The sequence below is a fragment of the Pecten maximus genome, chromosome 1 (genome assembly GCF_902652985.1).
Source record: "Pecten maximus chromosome 1, xPecMax1.1, whole genome shotgun sequence".
NCBI classification, from domain to species: Eukaryota; Metazoa; Mollusca; class Bivalvia; order Pectinida; family Pectinidae; genus Pecten; species Pecten maximus.
This window is the reverse complement of record NC_047015.1, coordinates 51,566,626-51,581,886: the sequence shown is the minus strand read 5'-3', so window position 1 is coordinate 51,581,886 and position 15,261 is coordinate 51,566,626. Positions and strand designations below refer to the sequence as shown.

At 35.3% G+C, this 15,261-nt stretch overlaps 2 protein-coding genes across 2 annotated transcripts; one reads left to right on the top strand and one right to left on the bottom strand.

Moving 5' to 3' along the window:
• Window positions 1–1,938: 1,938 nt before the first annotated feature.
• Window positions 1,939–9,201, bottom strand: LOC117337476. Its single transcript, XM_033898478.1, has 4 exons — window positions 8,805–9,201; window positions 6,258–6,319; window positions 4,548–4,673; window positions 1,939–3,944 (listed from the first exon to the last, which is right to left on the bottom strand). Exons 1-4 carry the CDS (start codon window positions 9,085–9,087, stop codon window positions 2,685–2,687), a joined length of 1,731 nt encoding a protein of 576 aa, XP_033754369.1. The 5' UTR covers window positions 9,088–9,201; the 3' UTR covers window positions 1,939–2,684.
• Window positions 9,202–9,406: 205 nt separating this feature from the next.
• LOC117337469 (biogenesis of lysosome-related organelles complex 1 subunit 2-like) lies at window positions 9,407–14,731 on the top strand. Its single transcript, XM_033898467.1, has 5 exons — window positions 9,407–9,462; window positions 10,633–10,764; window positions 11,098–11,217; window positions 12,241–12,345; window positions 12,745–14,731. The coding sequence occupies exons 1-5, from the start codon at window positions 9,426–9,428 to the stop codon at window positions 12,774–12,776; spliced, it is 426 nt and encodes a 141-aa protein (XP_033754358.1). The 5' UTR covers window positions 9,407–9,425; the 3' UTR covers window positions 12,777–14,731.
• The last annotated feature ends 530 nt before the right edge of the window (window positions 14,732–15,261 follow it).

Sequence of the window (15,261 nt, the reverse complement as noted above, 5' to 3'; positions counted from 1 at the left end):
CAAACTTCAATTGTCAAAATCCAAGATGGCTGCCTGTCGGCCATTTTGTTTTCCAATTGGTCCCAAAATGCAATATGAATAACTAGGCACCAAAGGGAACCTACATATAAAATTTGAGAAAGATCCCTTCAGTACTTCCTCAGAAATAGCGTTAACAAACTCCAATTGTCAAAATCCAAGATGGCTGCCTGTCGGCCATGTTGTTTTCCGATTGGTCCCAAAATGAAATATGCATAACTAGGCATCAAAGGGAACCTACATATGAAATTTGAGAAAGATCCCTTCAGTACTTCCTCAGAAATAGAGATAACAAACTCCAATTGTCAAAATCCAAGATGGCTGCCTGTCGGACATGTTGTTTTGTGATCGGTCCCAAAATGCAATATGCATATCTAGGCACCAAGAGGAACCTACATATGAAATTTGAGAAAGATCCCTTCAATACTTTCTCAGAAATAGAGATAACAAACTTCAATTGTCAAAATCCAAGATGGCTGCCTGTCGGCCATGTTGTTTTCTGATCGGTCCCAAAATGCAATATGCATAACAAGGCACCAAGGGGAACCTACATATGAAATTTGAGAAAGATCCCTTCAATACTTTCTCAGAAATAGAGATAACAAACTTCAATTGACAAAATCAAAGATGGCTGCCTGTCGGCCATGTTGTTTTCCGATTGGTCCCAAAATGCAATATGCACAACTAGGCACCAAGGGGAACCTACATATGAAATTTGAGAAAGATCCCTTCAATACTTTCTGAGAAATAGAGATAACAAACTTCAATTGTCAAAATCCAAGATGGCTGCCTGTCGGCCATGTTGTTTTCCGATCGGTCCCAAAATGCAATATGCACAACTAGGCACCAAGGGGAACCTACATATGAAATTTGAGAAAGATCCCATCAGCACTTTCTCAGAAATAGCGATAACAAGAATTGTTTACGGACGGAGGGACGGACGGACGGACGGACGGACGGAGGGACGGACGGACGGACGACGGACCACGGACGCAGGGCGATTTGAATAGCCCACCATCTGATGATGGTGGGCTAAAAATTCAAATTATCAATGCATGTCAAAAAATACAAATTGTAAGTAATCATTCTAAAAATATCACATTCTTTTTAGCAAGCTTTGGGTTCAATGAACATAAATATAACTAAATCCTTAAACCATTGCTAACTTGTCTTTCTACAAATAATAGATTAAAACTTCAGAAAAAATATATTTCCTATAGTCAGCAGAATCCTCAAGTTTGCATATATATAATCATAAAGCTGGTTATTTATTAGGGATTGAAATTATATAATGCAAAGCATAAAACAGAAAAGGATTATTTTTTGGAGAAATCTCACTATGGCTTAATCCTGGTTTGATGGAGATAGACTGCAGATATAGTATAGTCATGCCAAAAGCTCACATAAGATGGTTAAATGCAAAACATAATTATTATTACGGGTAATGACTTACAAATCACATGATGTTATAGCAGTGCTGAAGATCTGCTGGGTTAAAGGCTTGGTAAGTGACTGTAGACATTTAATCTATGAGAAATGGAGCAAATTTGCAAGGTTTTATATTAACGAAGTGGCCATGGTCCTACAGAAGGATTGATGGACCAACCGACAAAAGGGAAAAGGCATATACAATGTACGAACTATATATACATGTACATGATTCTGCCAATTATAACCGATGTACAGAATTATTGAAATGTTAAAATTTTATTGAAATTATTTGTTTTTTATTATCAATTCTTAAAGAATTTTTAACTTTTCCATAAATTTTTCATTGTAAAACTTTCCCGGTTTAACTTCTGGAGCAAACTTTGATGAACTAAACTATTTCAGCCCATGCCAATATAAAGACAAATAGTTCTACTTATGTACATGTAACTACAGGTATATAGCTGGTTATCTTAGAAATCTTTTACTTAATTAATCTCATGTTGGTATAAACGATATAAAATCCCTGTCCAGGATCAGGTAGAGTATATACATGAAATTTATCTTCAATTTGTTGATGTCAATAACAGCAATATTACTCTTGATATAGTCACAATGTGGCAGCATAAAACACAATATCATACTTCATGTGTTTGCATTATAACCATACCACAATAACTCAATCAAGCTTGCTAGAGGGTCTAGCTAGGGAGCAGATCTACACCTTTCCTGTATCAGTACTTTACCTTCGGACTGGCCATGTGTGTTATACATTCAAACTTTGCATTTTCACATGATAAAAAAATGTATTTCATGGGTGGGAGATCATATTATATATACAGTTGATGGAAAGCAGATTTTATTATTTGAATGATTGTGTCCATGAAGTTTGCTGTAAGCCAGACTATTCAATATAAATCTGTGCATATTGTTACATAATTTTCTAATGTAAACTGCTCTGAATTCCACACACAATTAGCTGTTGATGGGATTCTTTTAGGAATTCACAATCTGATGTCTTTGATAAGCCTAGTAAAAAATTCTATCCTGTTATTACAACTGAATTTAAAGCTAGTGCATCGTTACTCAGCAATTTCATACACAGATTTAACTTGAACAGCATGCCTTGTGCTCAATCTGGGCAAAGTCATCTCAAAATCAGTAATATTTCAAATGTATACAATACATTCCCCAACCATATATATCAGATCCTTGAAGCACTGTAACTACGTGTAATGTCATTTTGGGGATACCTTGTGTCGACTTGGCCATCCTTTTCTTCCACCAAGTAAATTGGAATCGTATCGCAATTGAATATTACCAAATGTCTTATTCAGCGATTTCAGCACATCACTTTCTATCCTGCTGAAATACCGACGTGGAGTGTATCCATCCCTCACAGATCTACAAACCGTGGCCATCGTTGTTTTCTTATTTTTCACTGCAGAAAGCATATCATGTAGAAGTTTGGTTCTGTGTTGGATCTCCGATACACGGGGTATGTACACATCTATTGCAGAATGCCCTGGGTAATTCTCGCCATGACACACGTTAAAGCTAAACTTGCTAACAAGCTTACTAGATCTGGGAGATGAAGTCAGACAAAAACCGACATATTGTAAAGATCTAAGCTGTCGGAGACTGCGCTGTTTGAAGTTATTTATTAATTCTTTAAGAATTTTCTCACCGTGTGCTGTCTTTCTGCTACATGCTACAGAGTTCTTTGTCTGCCAAAGATATTTCTTAAGGACAGATTCAGCTTCTTTAACGAGAGCTAGAGAAACTTCCTTGCATTTTTCGTTGTTTGTATTTTGGTTTTTCTTATTGGCTGTTTTATCAGTGTCTAAAGCACTTTTATTCGAGCTCACCTTACTTCCGTGACCTTGGATCTGACCAGTATTACCTTTGGACGACAAGACATTGCTAGCTTTGTTATTAGTACTATCGTTACAGGTGGCTGCCTTTCTCAAAATCCCAAGTACATTAACAAGTAACCGGTCAGCCTCTTGTTCCTGAACTGACCCTTGTGGACAGAATAATTTCTGTATCATACTGTCTATCTTGTGAATATTTTCCATGGACATGTTGGCATCCAGCAACGGCTTTGAAGCATAGGTGCAGCCATAATAATCCTCATCTATGTCAAGTAAAACAGATTCACTGGACGACACTAATTTACTTTTGCTCAATTTTTGGATAGCAATATCTTCTCTGATTTCTTTGTAGAAAAATGACTTCTTCACGTGGCAAAGACGAGGGCTGATGGAAACACTGGTCTCTGTAGCGTGATGTAACGGTAAATAAATACAACTCTGGCCGTTTTTTGTGCTATTGTGATAACACAAACAGAAGACCTTGATCTTTTCTTTGTGTGGACCATCCACTTGTGCCCAGCCCACCTCCACCTCTCCGGTTTGTTCTACACCCTCGTGTCTGTGCTCTGTCCACTTCGGCCATATCCAGATCACCTTCCTGATCAGTCCAGCCATGGCTGCTTCCTAGAATGACAAAAAATTATTCAAAGAATTGAATTGAAAAGAAAACATTATCAAAATCTGCAAACAATTCAAAACAAAGATGACAGCTGTCTGTGGATTTTTCCAAAAAATTATTTTTGTCCTGAATGAAGTTATATCACTGTTCTTGCAGTGATAGATTATGATAAAAATCAGATCATGGAAGACTAAAAACAGGACCTTACCATGAAAATGAAAATTTTTTATATCACGTAAAGGGGAGTTATCTCCCCTATATATTTCTGTCAGATACCAGAACGGCTTTAACTACATCTAATTATGTGTCAGCGCTCACATGGGAGATAACTCTTATAAACTCTTTACTCAAATGTAGGTATGATTTTAGATTTGAAATGTTTTTTTCCTGGAGATACTATAGCATTTTACATGCATGAGTGTTTGATATTGCATTTAAGCATCTTTACTCTCAGAATTTTAAATGCATTACATCAAATTCATCAGATTAGCCTAAAATATCAAAATTCATTAAATTGTGACTGAAATCCTCAAAATGAAGTTAATCATAATGCATGCATGATGAATTTAAAATATTGCGTTAAAGTTATGCCGATCGTTCCTACTAACCACAATGAATGCATCATTTCTCTGCATCATGGTGTGTAGCTCCCTGTTGTCTTTGGGTGGACGCCATGCTGGGTAACGGCTCAGGAAAAACGGTGGTGCCATGTCACTGTGGCCATCGATATGGATCTACAATAGCAAGTGAACAAGTTCCCAGTAATTAGGCTCCTCACATCAAATTTTATTTATGCCAAAAAAATAAAAAACAATTAATTATAACAAACATTTGCATAAATATGACATTCATGGGTATGGGTTTTCCAATATAGTCCAATATATCTGGCTTTTGTTGCTGTGAGGTTGAGTGTCTATATATAGCTATGTAACAAAGTTTAACAACGTTGGATGGGTGGCTGTTCCATTGTAATACTGGGGTGCATATGCATATGTATGCATGTACCTTACATAAACAAGCTGCTGTGAAGAATATTTTTGATCATATGACTTTGAAAATGGGTCAAGGTCATTTACATGAGGACACTTTATACCACTCTGCTCATGAACAATGTACCTGCTGGCAAAATATCAGCCCTTTGGGCCTTCTGGAACTTGAAAAGAGGATTCCAGAAGATTTTTTAAACATATCTATTTGACCCCTGTGACCTTGACAATAAGTCAACTTCATTTAAATGAGGAATTTTTATACCACTGTTTACTAGCTAGCTATAGGTACCTTTTGGCAACATATTAGGCTTCTGTGTCTTTTGTAACTTGAGAAAAGTTTTAACATATTTGAGCACTGTCATCTTGAAATAGGCCAGGGAGGAAATTTCATAGCCCTCTTTAGCAGGAACCTATAGCTAATGGCCAAAGATGAGTAACCTGGGTCATTTACAACTTTAGAAGAGATTCACAAATAGATTTTCAATTATTTCACCTACGTTACCGTGAAAATAGGTCTAGGTCATTTATATGAGGAAATTTATACCACTCTGCCCTAGGTACCTGCTGGCCAAACATCAGCCCTCTGGAACTTCTTAAGTTTGAGAAGAGTATTTTTGAAGTTTTTAACATATTATTTGGCCTCTAGCCTTAGCTATGAACTTGAAATTATCTCAAGGTCATTGATATGAGGAAACTTTACTCTTCCCAATACATTGTATACCTCTTGACCATCATGATCATGATCAGTTCTCTGTTGGCTAAAGTTTTTTAAACCAGGTTGAAAGTACTTTGCTGAGATTCAAGACATTTAAGGCAAAAGTTAAATAAAAAATTCAAAGACTGTTCAAGATTGTAAGTATGAATCGGGTAGAAGAGGTAATAGTTGTGCAGAAGTGTGTGAATTTTAATTTGAAAATCATACAAAGAAGTCTATGGAGCATGGACCTTATTGGAGCTATTATATATTTACAATGTATACACATACTTTTCTACAACAGGCTGATCTCTATCAGCTCCTTGACTCAGAAAAACTTGTTCCAGGGAGATTATATATGTAATTTGGTATGCATTTAAGGTTTTTAGGGTTTTAAGGTCTTTTGAAATTTTCAATCTAAAATCAACTTTCTTTTATATACCTGTTTAGTGTTTATAAATTATTGTAACTACAATTGTCATTGAAACCAGCTCTCTCCATGTATGTGTGTGTATATATATATAGTAGTGTAATAGAAGTGTAAATCACCCCTCGGTTGCAATTGATGTTACAGGCTTAAATGTACATGTATATATCATTTCAATATTAAAATAGAGTGGTCTTCATCTTCTTACCAAGGTATTCCCATGTTGTGGTATATGTCCATTCTTTGCTGCTTCAAACCATATAGGAAGCACTGAAATACAGAAAGAAACTCAGTAATTACATAATCATATAAATGGTTTAAATCGGTCAAATCACAGGGGCATGCATATGTCTAGTCTTATATGAAAAAATAACCAGAAATACCTATATACATTTGTTGTATATATATAAAGACTATAAAAGTTTTTATACACATGTAAGGTCCATGCATATGCCTATTCAGGGCTTTTTTTTAGGTCAATTTGGGGCCGAATTTCGGCCCCATTCCCCACAGCAAAATTGGATATTTTTCCCAATCGACAGTTAAAATTCCGAATCGAATGATCTATAAAAAAATTATGTCTTTAAAAATCCAGATGGTGCCGTCCTGTCTACATTTTATTGGTTATTCTGGCCTGATAAAGGGAGATAATGCTCTATAGAGTCTAAATAAATAAAACATAGATCAATATTTGTGTCTACTTGTTATTTTTACCATTATGTCCATTTTTTCCCAATTTACCAGCTGTTGCCGCGCATTTTTTCCCCAATCCCGAAGCCATAGGCCCCATTCCCAAAGTAGTGAAAAAAAGCCCTGCTATTATTGTGATGAACATATTATGGCCTACTATCCAGCAATTATTACTGCAGTTATTGTTTTCATGTTTGAACTAGCTGCTTCAATCTTTTGTACTGCTTCTCCAGTGTAATTCTAGGATTGTCTTAGCTTTGACCCATTTACCTATTATTCTCTTTATTGCGGAAGCTGTTATCGTTTTCAACCCCAGTCCATTCAGGTTGGAAGCCTTTTTGTTTTCAGGTGTTTTATAATTAATAAGTTTGTTGTGTGCATGCGTTCTATCATGTGTAAAAGAACGTCGTTTCCGCCACACGCGTAAGGGATTTCCCCACACGTGTGCACACTGTCACAACCCAGGTTCGGGGGATCCAGGGTTCTGTTGGTACCTTAATTGGTTATTTTTATAATAACATACGGAATCAATGACAGACTAAAAGGCCATGCAAATATATAATGTATATTTATTTGGGTACATTTGTATATAACATGCTACAGCAATTTGTATAGTCCAGATATACCTATTATACAGTGTAGTGTCCCCTAACAAGCCCTGCCTGCCTATGTATAGATTTGATTGATGACCTCCCCAGCTTCCCTCGCCAGTCTAGCTAGGTACCTGCAGCTAGCGCTAGCCCCTACACACACCACGCATGCCTTATCACTGCGTTTGCCCCAGCCACTACAGGTGTATACACTACTGTAGCCTTAGGGAGGAGGGGAGCAGCCGAATGGAGGCTTTTAAGGGAGGGGAGGTGAAGTCACGGCTACATGGAAGCCTTCGACTCTCTCGAACTGTAAGGGACACTGCCTTTTATACCCCAACCCAGGGAAACCCAACTCCTACACAAAAAGGTACCTGTCTTGATCCAATGAAAAAGGGTTTTACTCCCTAACTTTGGTATACCCTAGATTGAAGTGCCCGTATGAGAGCCTACTTCCTGTAATATATACATGCTACCAATATACTGATGTATATACAGATATAACTGCTTTAAGATTTAATTCTTTTACACATGTATATGTCACAAAATTTACATATAATTATATATATCCAGACTGTTGATCAACGAATTGTGATAACCTTTTTATAATTAATAATTGATGTTTTTTATGGACATATATCATCAAATTGGAATGGTTATTGTTCATAAGGTTATATTTTTTAAAGATATACCCAAAAACATGAAAAAATACAAAATAAAAATTGGTTTACCGTACGCGTGATGTACATATGTCCCTTTAAATCATATATGGCGCATGCAGACTAATGCGAGCAATTTCTTGGCGTCTTTTTCAGCGATTGATGTTCTGCATCATGGTAAGTATTATTCACATATATATATAAAAACAAAAACTTCTGGTCAAATATAAATACTGATCAGGATCAGGACCTTTCAATATCTGGTGCCATTTTATGTCACAGTAATTATGTTCGTCACGATCGATAATTGGCATGGACAGTGTGTAAGAGGAGTGGAAAAATGCACGGCCAGACCGGGATTCGAACCCGGGACATCCAAACACTAGCCGGATGCTCTACCGATTTAGCTACCTGGTTGCCGATGATCCAGTTCCGCTACACTCTTCCCTCCCTTTCTTTAAGCCTCGACCCCGAAGACTTCACAATCACAACCCAGGTTCGGGTATCCCCATGTCAAGTATTCACTTCACTTGGAACAAAGTTTGGTCACAGGTACCAAATGTAGTAGGAGTGGAAAAATGCACGGCCAGGCTGGGATTCGAAACCGGGACCTCCGAACACAGTAGCCGGATGCTCTACCGATTGAGCTACCTGGTCGCCGATGATCGACCCGGTCCAGTTCCAATACACATGTAGGTATTTCTGCTATTTCTTAATATAAGACTATAGACATGCCCCTGTGTCTGTGATCATGCAAATTGGTAAAAAAAATTCCCTCCAGTCTAATAAGTGTACATTACAGTACAGCTGTCTTACCTTCGTGGTGCTCCTCCAAGATGTAGACTGGCAATTTTCCTGGTTTTATTGACTTTTTCCCTAGATTAGAGAAGTGAAATAATGCCCCTTTCCGAGATTTGTATCGGTCCGCCACCGGAAATGCACCAACACTTTTCGGAACAAGGTTAAAACTAGTCGTGCTTGCCTTATTGTAACGCAACAAACTGATATAAATTCCTACAATGACACAGACAAATACAACACCAATTATGTTGCTTATCATGTGACGTTTCCAACACATCCGCATACTTGCATATTTCATACTATTCTTTCGAATATAAACAATGCTATGTTCGTCATGTAACTTTGCTTTCAAAGCAATGAGTTGCCTTCACCAGCTGTACACTACATAATTTCAGAATCTTCTGTGATGTCACCAAAATTCAGAACGATAGGTCCGCTTATGTACCAAAGAATTTAATAAATTTAAAATTTTGTAAAATCCCTAAAAACTAAATTATTTCAAAGATTTATACTTTATTTAAAAAATAGAAACATTTTAAATAATGATTTCATAATTTTTTGTCATAAGAAATCATTTGAGAAAGTGAAAGTAGGAGTATTTTTAATGGCGTTAGCGACATTGTAGAGAAAGCAATCATGGCTGAAAGAGGTGGAGATAGCGGAGCTGCTAAATGTAAGAAAAAATACCACCGTTATTACCTCAAAGTTAAATGTTATCCATTTACAAAATGTCCCTTCATGATCACTGTTACTCATATACCACAAACGTGTAAGAGGTCTCGATCCGCCCACAGGGCCACGTCAATATCGTATCGTTTTGTAAACACTCATAACCTGATGATGAGTCGTAGGGTAGACATATTAAGTGTTTACAAAACGATACGATATTGACGTGGCCCTGTGCATGGACTCAGACACATAATGAATAGTTAAATGATAAAGTTTGTTTTAACAATGGTGGGGCAAAATGGCATTTTCTCATTTACATGCTGAGGTACAATTGCGCAGTATTCAAATAAAAAACTACATTTGCAAACAAATATATGTTGTTTTTAAACAAATCGATAAATCGTGCTGCAATTCAATATTGCATTTGATAACACTGTTTTTTTTCAGACAAACTCTGGCAAACAAATTCTAAAAAAAGATTCACTTACCTATACATGTACATGTGCAAGCTTTTACGGTGGATTACACTGAGCAGAGTATGGTTTATCAATTTGAAATGTTTGTTTGAAAATGTAGTTTATCATGTTATGTGTATAACTCGGTATTTAAATGAGAAAATGACATTTTGACAGGTTATTGTTCGAAAGTTCTTTATCACTACCATATTACATCAATGTATCCGAGTTAAAAGGATTTTTTTCTCCCCTGTAATGAGAGGATGCATTGGAGTTCCAGTGCAGCCTCACAAATCCAAGGATGTTTCAAACCTGTTTAATCTCTAACATTATTGAAGTAGGTTCAGTGATCATGACAGACACCCTGATGAAATAATCTGCAGATGGGGAATTCAAAATCCCTCAGTCAACATCTTCTGATAATCTGCTCATTGTTTTCAATCTAAATAATTATGATACCAAACCTGCTGTATCATCATCTCAAAGCATCCAGTTGACCCTTGATTTTTAGCAATTTCAGAAGTCATATTTCTTAAATCTAATATAAGGGTCAAGCCATATATGTCAAGTAGACCTATATCTATTCATTCCCAAGAGTCAAATATGATTTTGGGGAGTCAAAAACATATTATACTCTCAAAGGTCTTGATCTGCCGAAGCCGTACCTCTTCGTATAAATAAAGTGTACAATATCTTGTGTTTGGGTATGTGTGTTCTAGCTTCAAATGATGGCGAGGACCCAGTGATTGAGACCGCTACAGAAGCTAAAGAACCTCCACCTCCAGATGTTGTTCAGCTTTGCAGAGAGACTTTCCAGAAAACGGCAGAATACTTAAGAGGAGAAATGGAGGGTAAACCAATTCTAGTCATTAATTTTATAAAGATTGGATTTATTGATTTTTTTATGGTCATGAATAAGAAATGATAGTGGCATCACATGGACCTATACACATGTGACAAAAACAGGGAAAAATACATTCCTACTGATCATTCTGATAGGAATCGAATCTGAGACTCCAGCAGGATAGTCCAATGTCTCTACCTCCTGAGCCGAAGTAACATGCTCCATCATGATCAGTTGTCAGAGTGACATGTACCAGTAATATCATCAATTTTAAAATGGGTCATCATTCATTTTATATCATATTTTTTTAAAATCATTTCTTTGTGTTTGTTATTTTCAGGAACAATTGAGGATTACAAATTGCTGGAAAACATGAATAAAATCACAATTGCCAAATACTCAGAGATGAAGAATTTGGCACAAGACATAAGTACATCACTTCAGGAACTGAATGATAAATGTGAGTACAAATTGAGTATTTTTATAGATTTTATGTGAAAGTTGACAGCAGAGTCACTCTTGTTGACCCCATTTTACCTGTGATAGATAAACCTCAGGTATATCTTACTCTTAGCTTAGTCCTTTGAGGTCTAACATATACTGACTTAGAAATGTACTCCTTTTCAAAAGAGTAACTAGTCCACTCTGAGAAATCTGTTAAGAGCTTGATCCATAACCACAGGAGGGAGTTGCAATAGCTGATTTGGTCAGAACGCTGACCTACATAACCAGAGGTGAATATCTAAGATGCATGGTGAGGCACTCTACCCATAGCGATTTGTGTTTCTCAGGAAGCTGGCTATGGAAAACAAAGAACTTTTTTTTTTTTTTAAATCTTTTTTTTCCAACCTGGCAATCCTTAGAAATCTTATCATTATAAGGTATGTATTATGATAGGAGTTATGTAACACAACCGATATGATATTTAAGACTGTGACTTTTCGATGACCACACTGTCATATTCATCAGACTAATGACCAATGTGAAGCGTACAAGCACTGACATATGTAGTGACCGTGAGGGTTTAGAAGTTTTAGGATGTTTGTCTATTATGATCCTATTGAAACCAAGTTTGAAAATAGTGTGACGAGATGGTTAAAATGAAATAGAATCAAACAATAGTCAAATCAGCTCCGCTTTGTAAGGTAATATGTAACTTTAAATAGGGTCAAATTTATTTTGGATTTAGCACAGTATTTGGTGCTCTCTGTAGAATGTGTTTATAAGTCAATCAAATTGGAACAATCTGTGAAGTTGGTTTATTATGAGATTGATTTTAACAAGATTTAGATTTTTTGTTACACATGTACATTAAAACCTTAAAAGGACGATCATTTCTATAACTTCATTTGAAGGAAATCTGACATTTCAATTGCAAATGAGTTTCCTTTGATTGATTGATGTGAACAATTATCCTTTAATTCAAGATGGCATAATTCATGTAAATGTATTTTAAAATCTGTTTTGTTCGATCATTTTACAGATAAAACACTCCAGCCTTATCTAGAACAAATTGATCATATTGAAGAAAATGTTAGTAATTTGGAGCAAGCAGCTTACAAACTAGATGTATACTCGAAAAGATTAGGTACGTATATGGAACACATTAAATTCCGAAGGCCAAAAAAAACATCATCATTATCATCATCATTATCATCATTATCATCAATCATTATCATCATTATCATCATTAGAATTACTTACATGTGCATCAACATTGTAATGAATATTATGGATAATATAATTAAAATAATGCACGATACAACAAGAAGATTTTCTTTAAGCATCAAACTGCTTTCAGTTGGAAGTTATGGGCTTATGAATGCCAACTGGACAAAAGAAAAGTTAATAAATCGTGCTCACATTTAGATCAAGTGGGAATTAAGTTAAAAATTGGATTTAGATATATTTTCCTCAATAAAAATGTCTGTTTTATTCAGAAAAAAAATGATATTTTTTAATATTTTTTTTTTTGTAAATGTTTCAGAAGCCAAATTTAGAGCCTTGGAGAAAAGATGATTGAAATGAACTTGGGAGCAGTTACGATTTGAAGGACCAGTCCAACCAAAAAATGATTTTGCGAATCAATTGATAATCAGGTTTAAGTAAGATACTTGAAATATATTTAAATGTTGGGTGTTGGAGTCAGAGGAAACTCGGACTATCCAGTTCAGTATCCTGGCATGTCAAAATTAAAAAAAGACTATTCCAGTTAAATATCTATCAAACTGGAGAACTCCAGATTTGTCAAATAGGGACCACCCATCAATTTTATTCAAACAATAAAGGGTACAGTTTTGAGGCAAACCATAAGCTACCTAGATGTTCATCCAGCATCCGACACAAGATCCTTGGATAATAAATGGACAAATATGTCTCTTACACTTCCAACACTATAAAACTCAGTATATATCTCAAAATGGTGCTCTGTTCCCTTCAAAAGGAGACCGCTAAACTGAAAATTGTGTGAGGAAATACTGTGTGATCTAGTATAATAAATCTTAATTGGGTGTATTATACATGTTGTATATGTATAATTTTGATGGTCATGCAATTGTATAATTATGTTAATGTACATGAATTACTTGTCATACTTGATAATGTCTACTCTGTTCTTACCTTTATTTACAAAATGGCATCAAATTTAAGTACAGACGAACTTTGATATCCTGAGCCCGTATTACATGGAACACCTGGCTTAACTCCACATAAAATTGAGTTCCAATGGTGAAAGTACTATATAATTGGTACTCTGTTACTTCACAGGGGCATGACTAGTCTTTAAATATGATAGAAAAAAAAAAAAAAACAGAAATACCTCGTATAGATATTTCTGTCTATTTGTTTTCAATATAAGACTAGACATGCCCCTGTGGTTACCTAGATTATTCAGGTTATATTAGGAATTTTTTTCATGTCCAAACTAGTTGACTTTAAGATAACAAGGTTTGACTGTATAACTGTCTGATTCAAATAAATATCTTATGTTGTAATCTGCTTCATAAAGCTATGAAATTAATATTGGATATAGCTGTGGTGGATATGTGGACATCAACGAGATATCTTCGACATGTTTTCATTGTCGTAAATTAAAGATCTTTGAACAAACATATTTCTTTTTGAAACAACCATTTTGAATATTGCTAGGGTGAAAATTTGGTCTTTGAAAAATGTTACTTTTGCATTACATTCCAATATCAACATTTAACACAAAAGTATTTTGTCTTATGGTATGTGATGTTTTCTTATTTTCATAATAAGTATTGCAAGATAATATATATCATTATCTTAAAATCTGGTTTATTAGGCCAGACTAGAAACACTTTATATACTTTTCAAATCTGTACTGACATCTGGAATGGCAATTATGTCTGTCTGTTATTGATTATTGAGTTTTTGTAGAAATTCATTCAAAAATATTGAATTCTTGGTGTGAATGTTCCTGTTGGGTCATGCCATGATACAGATTTTGGAAAAATGAACTACACTGTACATGTATTTTTTTCTTTTTTTCTTTTTCTTTTTTGCTGTAACATTAAAACTGTGTGATGAATTTTCAGATTGATAAGGTTTTTCTCCTAATTTTATGATTTAATGTACACGTTGAAAAGTCCGAAAAGAGAATCTTTTTGGAATTTTGATTAACTTTTGGTTGGGCTAAATTTCATTGTTTTTGTTCTATATTTAAGTCCAAGCTTGTCATATTACTGTCTTAAAATTTTCATTATATCTTTTTAATTAAGTCTCTGTCAGAGGATTGGTATATAACAGCCATATATATATAATACTCTGCACACTGGATATTGCTTTATATCATATTGCATTTCATTTATAACTGTTTCACAAGATATAAGAAATTGGCTTTATGATACAAAATTCCACAGAAACAAAGACATTAGTGCAATATGAGCTGATTGTTATTGATTAATGAATTAACTGTATAATAATTTATTGAATAAAAATTTTAAATGTGACAAGCTTTTCTTACAAATGATTACTCCCAATTTATTTACTCTCTTGGGGCAAGTGAGCTTATGCTGTGGTGCAGTTTCCGTTGTCCGTCCATCTTCCATTGGCCACCATCCATCCAGCGTTAACATTCCCCTTTAAAACAATTTCTTCTCAATAGCAAGAAGTCTCGGAATCAAGGCTTGTTAGTGGCTTGGTTGGAGCCCAGCAATTAAAGTTTGCAGAAAGAAATGACCTTGACTCATATTCAAAGTTACACGGGTCACATTTAATACACCTGATTAACCAAAAGCTCAGCAATTGTAATATTTATCTAGTAGGGACCTGGTCTGAATCAAAACAAATAACATTCTTCAGGTAAAGGCTTTGAATCATGAAGTTTAACTTACTGCTTCCTGGGATGGGGTCACTGGGCCAGTGTCCACTAGTTTGAAAAATGAAATTATCTTGAACCATACTCGGACCTAGTGAGTTGCTTTTCCTGGTCCAGTATAAACAAAGGAGCACAAAATGTCTATCTATTATCAGTAGACAA

What these genes read in the sequence shown, in the direction of transcription:
- LOC117337476 (XM_033898478.1), bottom strand. Translation starts at nt 9,087, where the DNA reads ATGAAATATGCAAGTATGCGGATGTGTTGGAAACGTCACATGATAAGC. An exon ending in CTTGGAGGAGCACCACGAAG is followed by an intron (nt 6,320 to 8,804) that starts GTAAGACAGCTG and finishes TCTGTATTTCAG; the next exon opens with TGCTTCCTATATGGTTTGAA. An exon ending in GAAATGATGCATTCATTGTG is followed by an intron (nt 3,945 to 4,547) that starts GTTAGTAGGAAC and finishes TTGTCATTCTAG; the next exon opens with GAAGCAGCCATGGCTGGACT.
- LOC117337469 (XM_033898467.1), top strand. Translation starts at nt 9,426, where the DNA reads ATGGCTGAAAGAGGTGGAGATAGCGGAGCTGCTAAAT. An exon ending in CTTAAGAGGAGAAATGGAGG is followed by an intron (nt 10,765 to 11,097) that starts GTAAACCAATTC and finishes TGTTATTTTCAG; the next exon opens with GAACAATTGAGGATTACAAA. An exon ending in TCAGGAACTGAATGATAAAT is followed by an intron (nt 11,218 to 12,240) that starts GTGAGTACAAAT and finishes ATCATTTTACAG; the next exon opens with ATAAAACACTCCAGCCTTAT.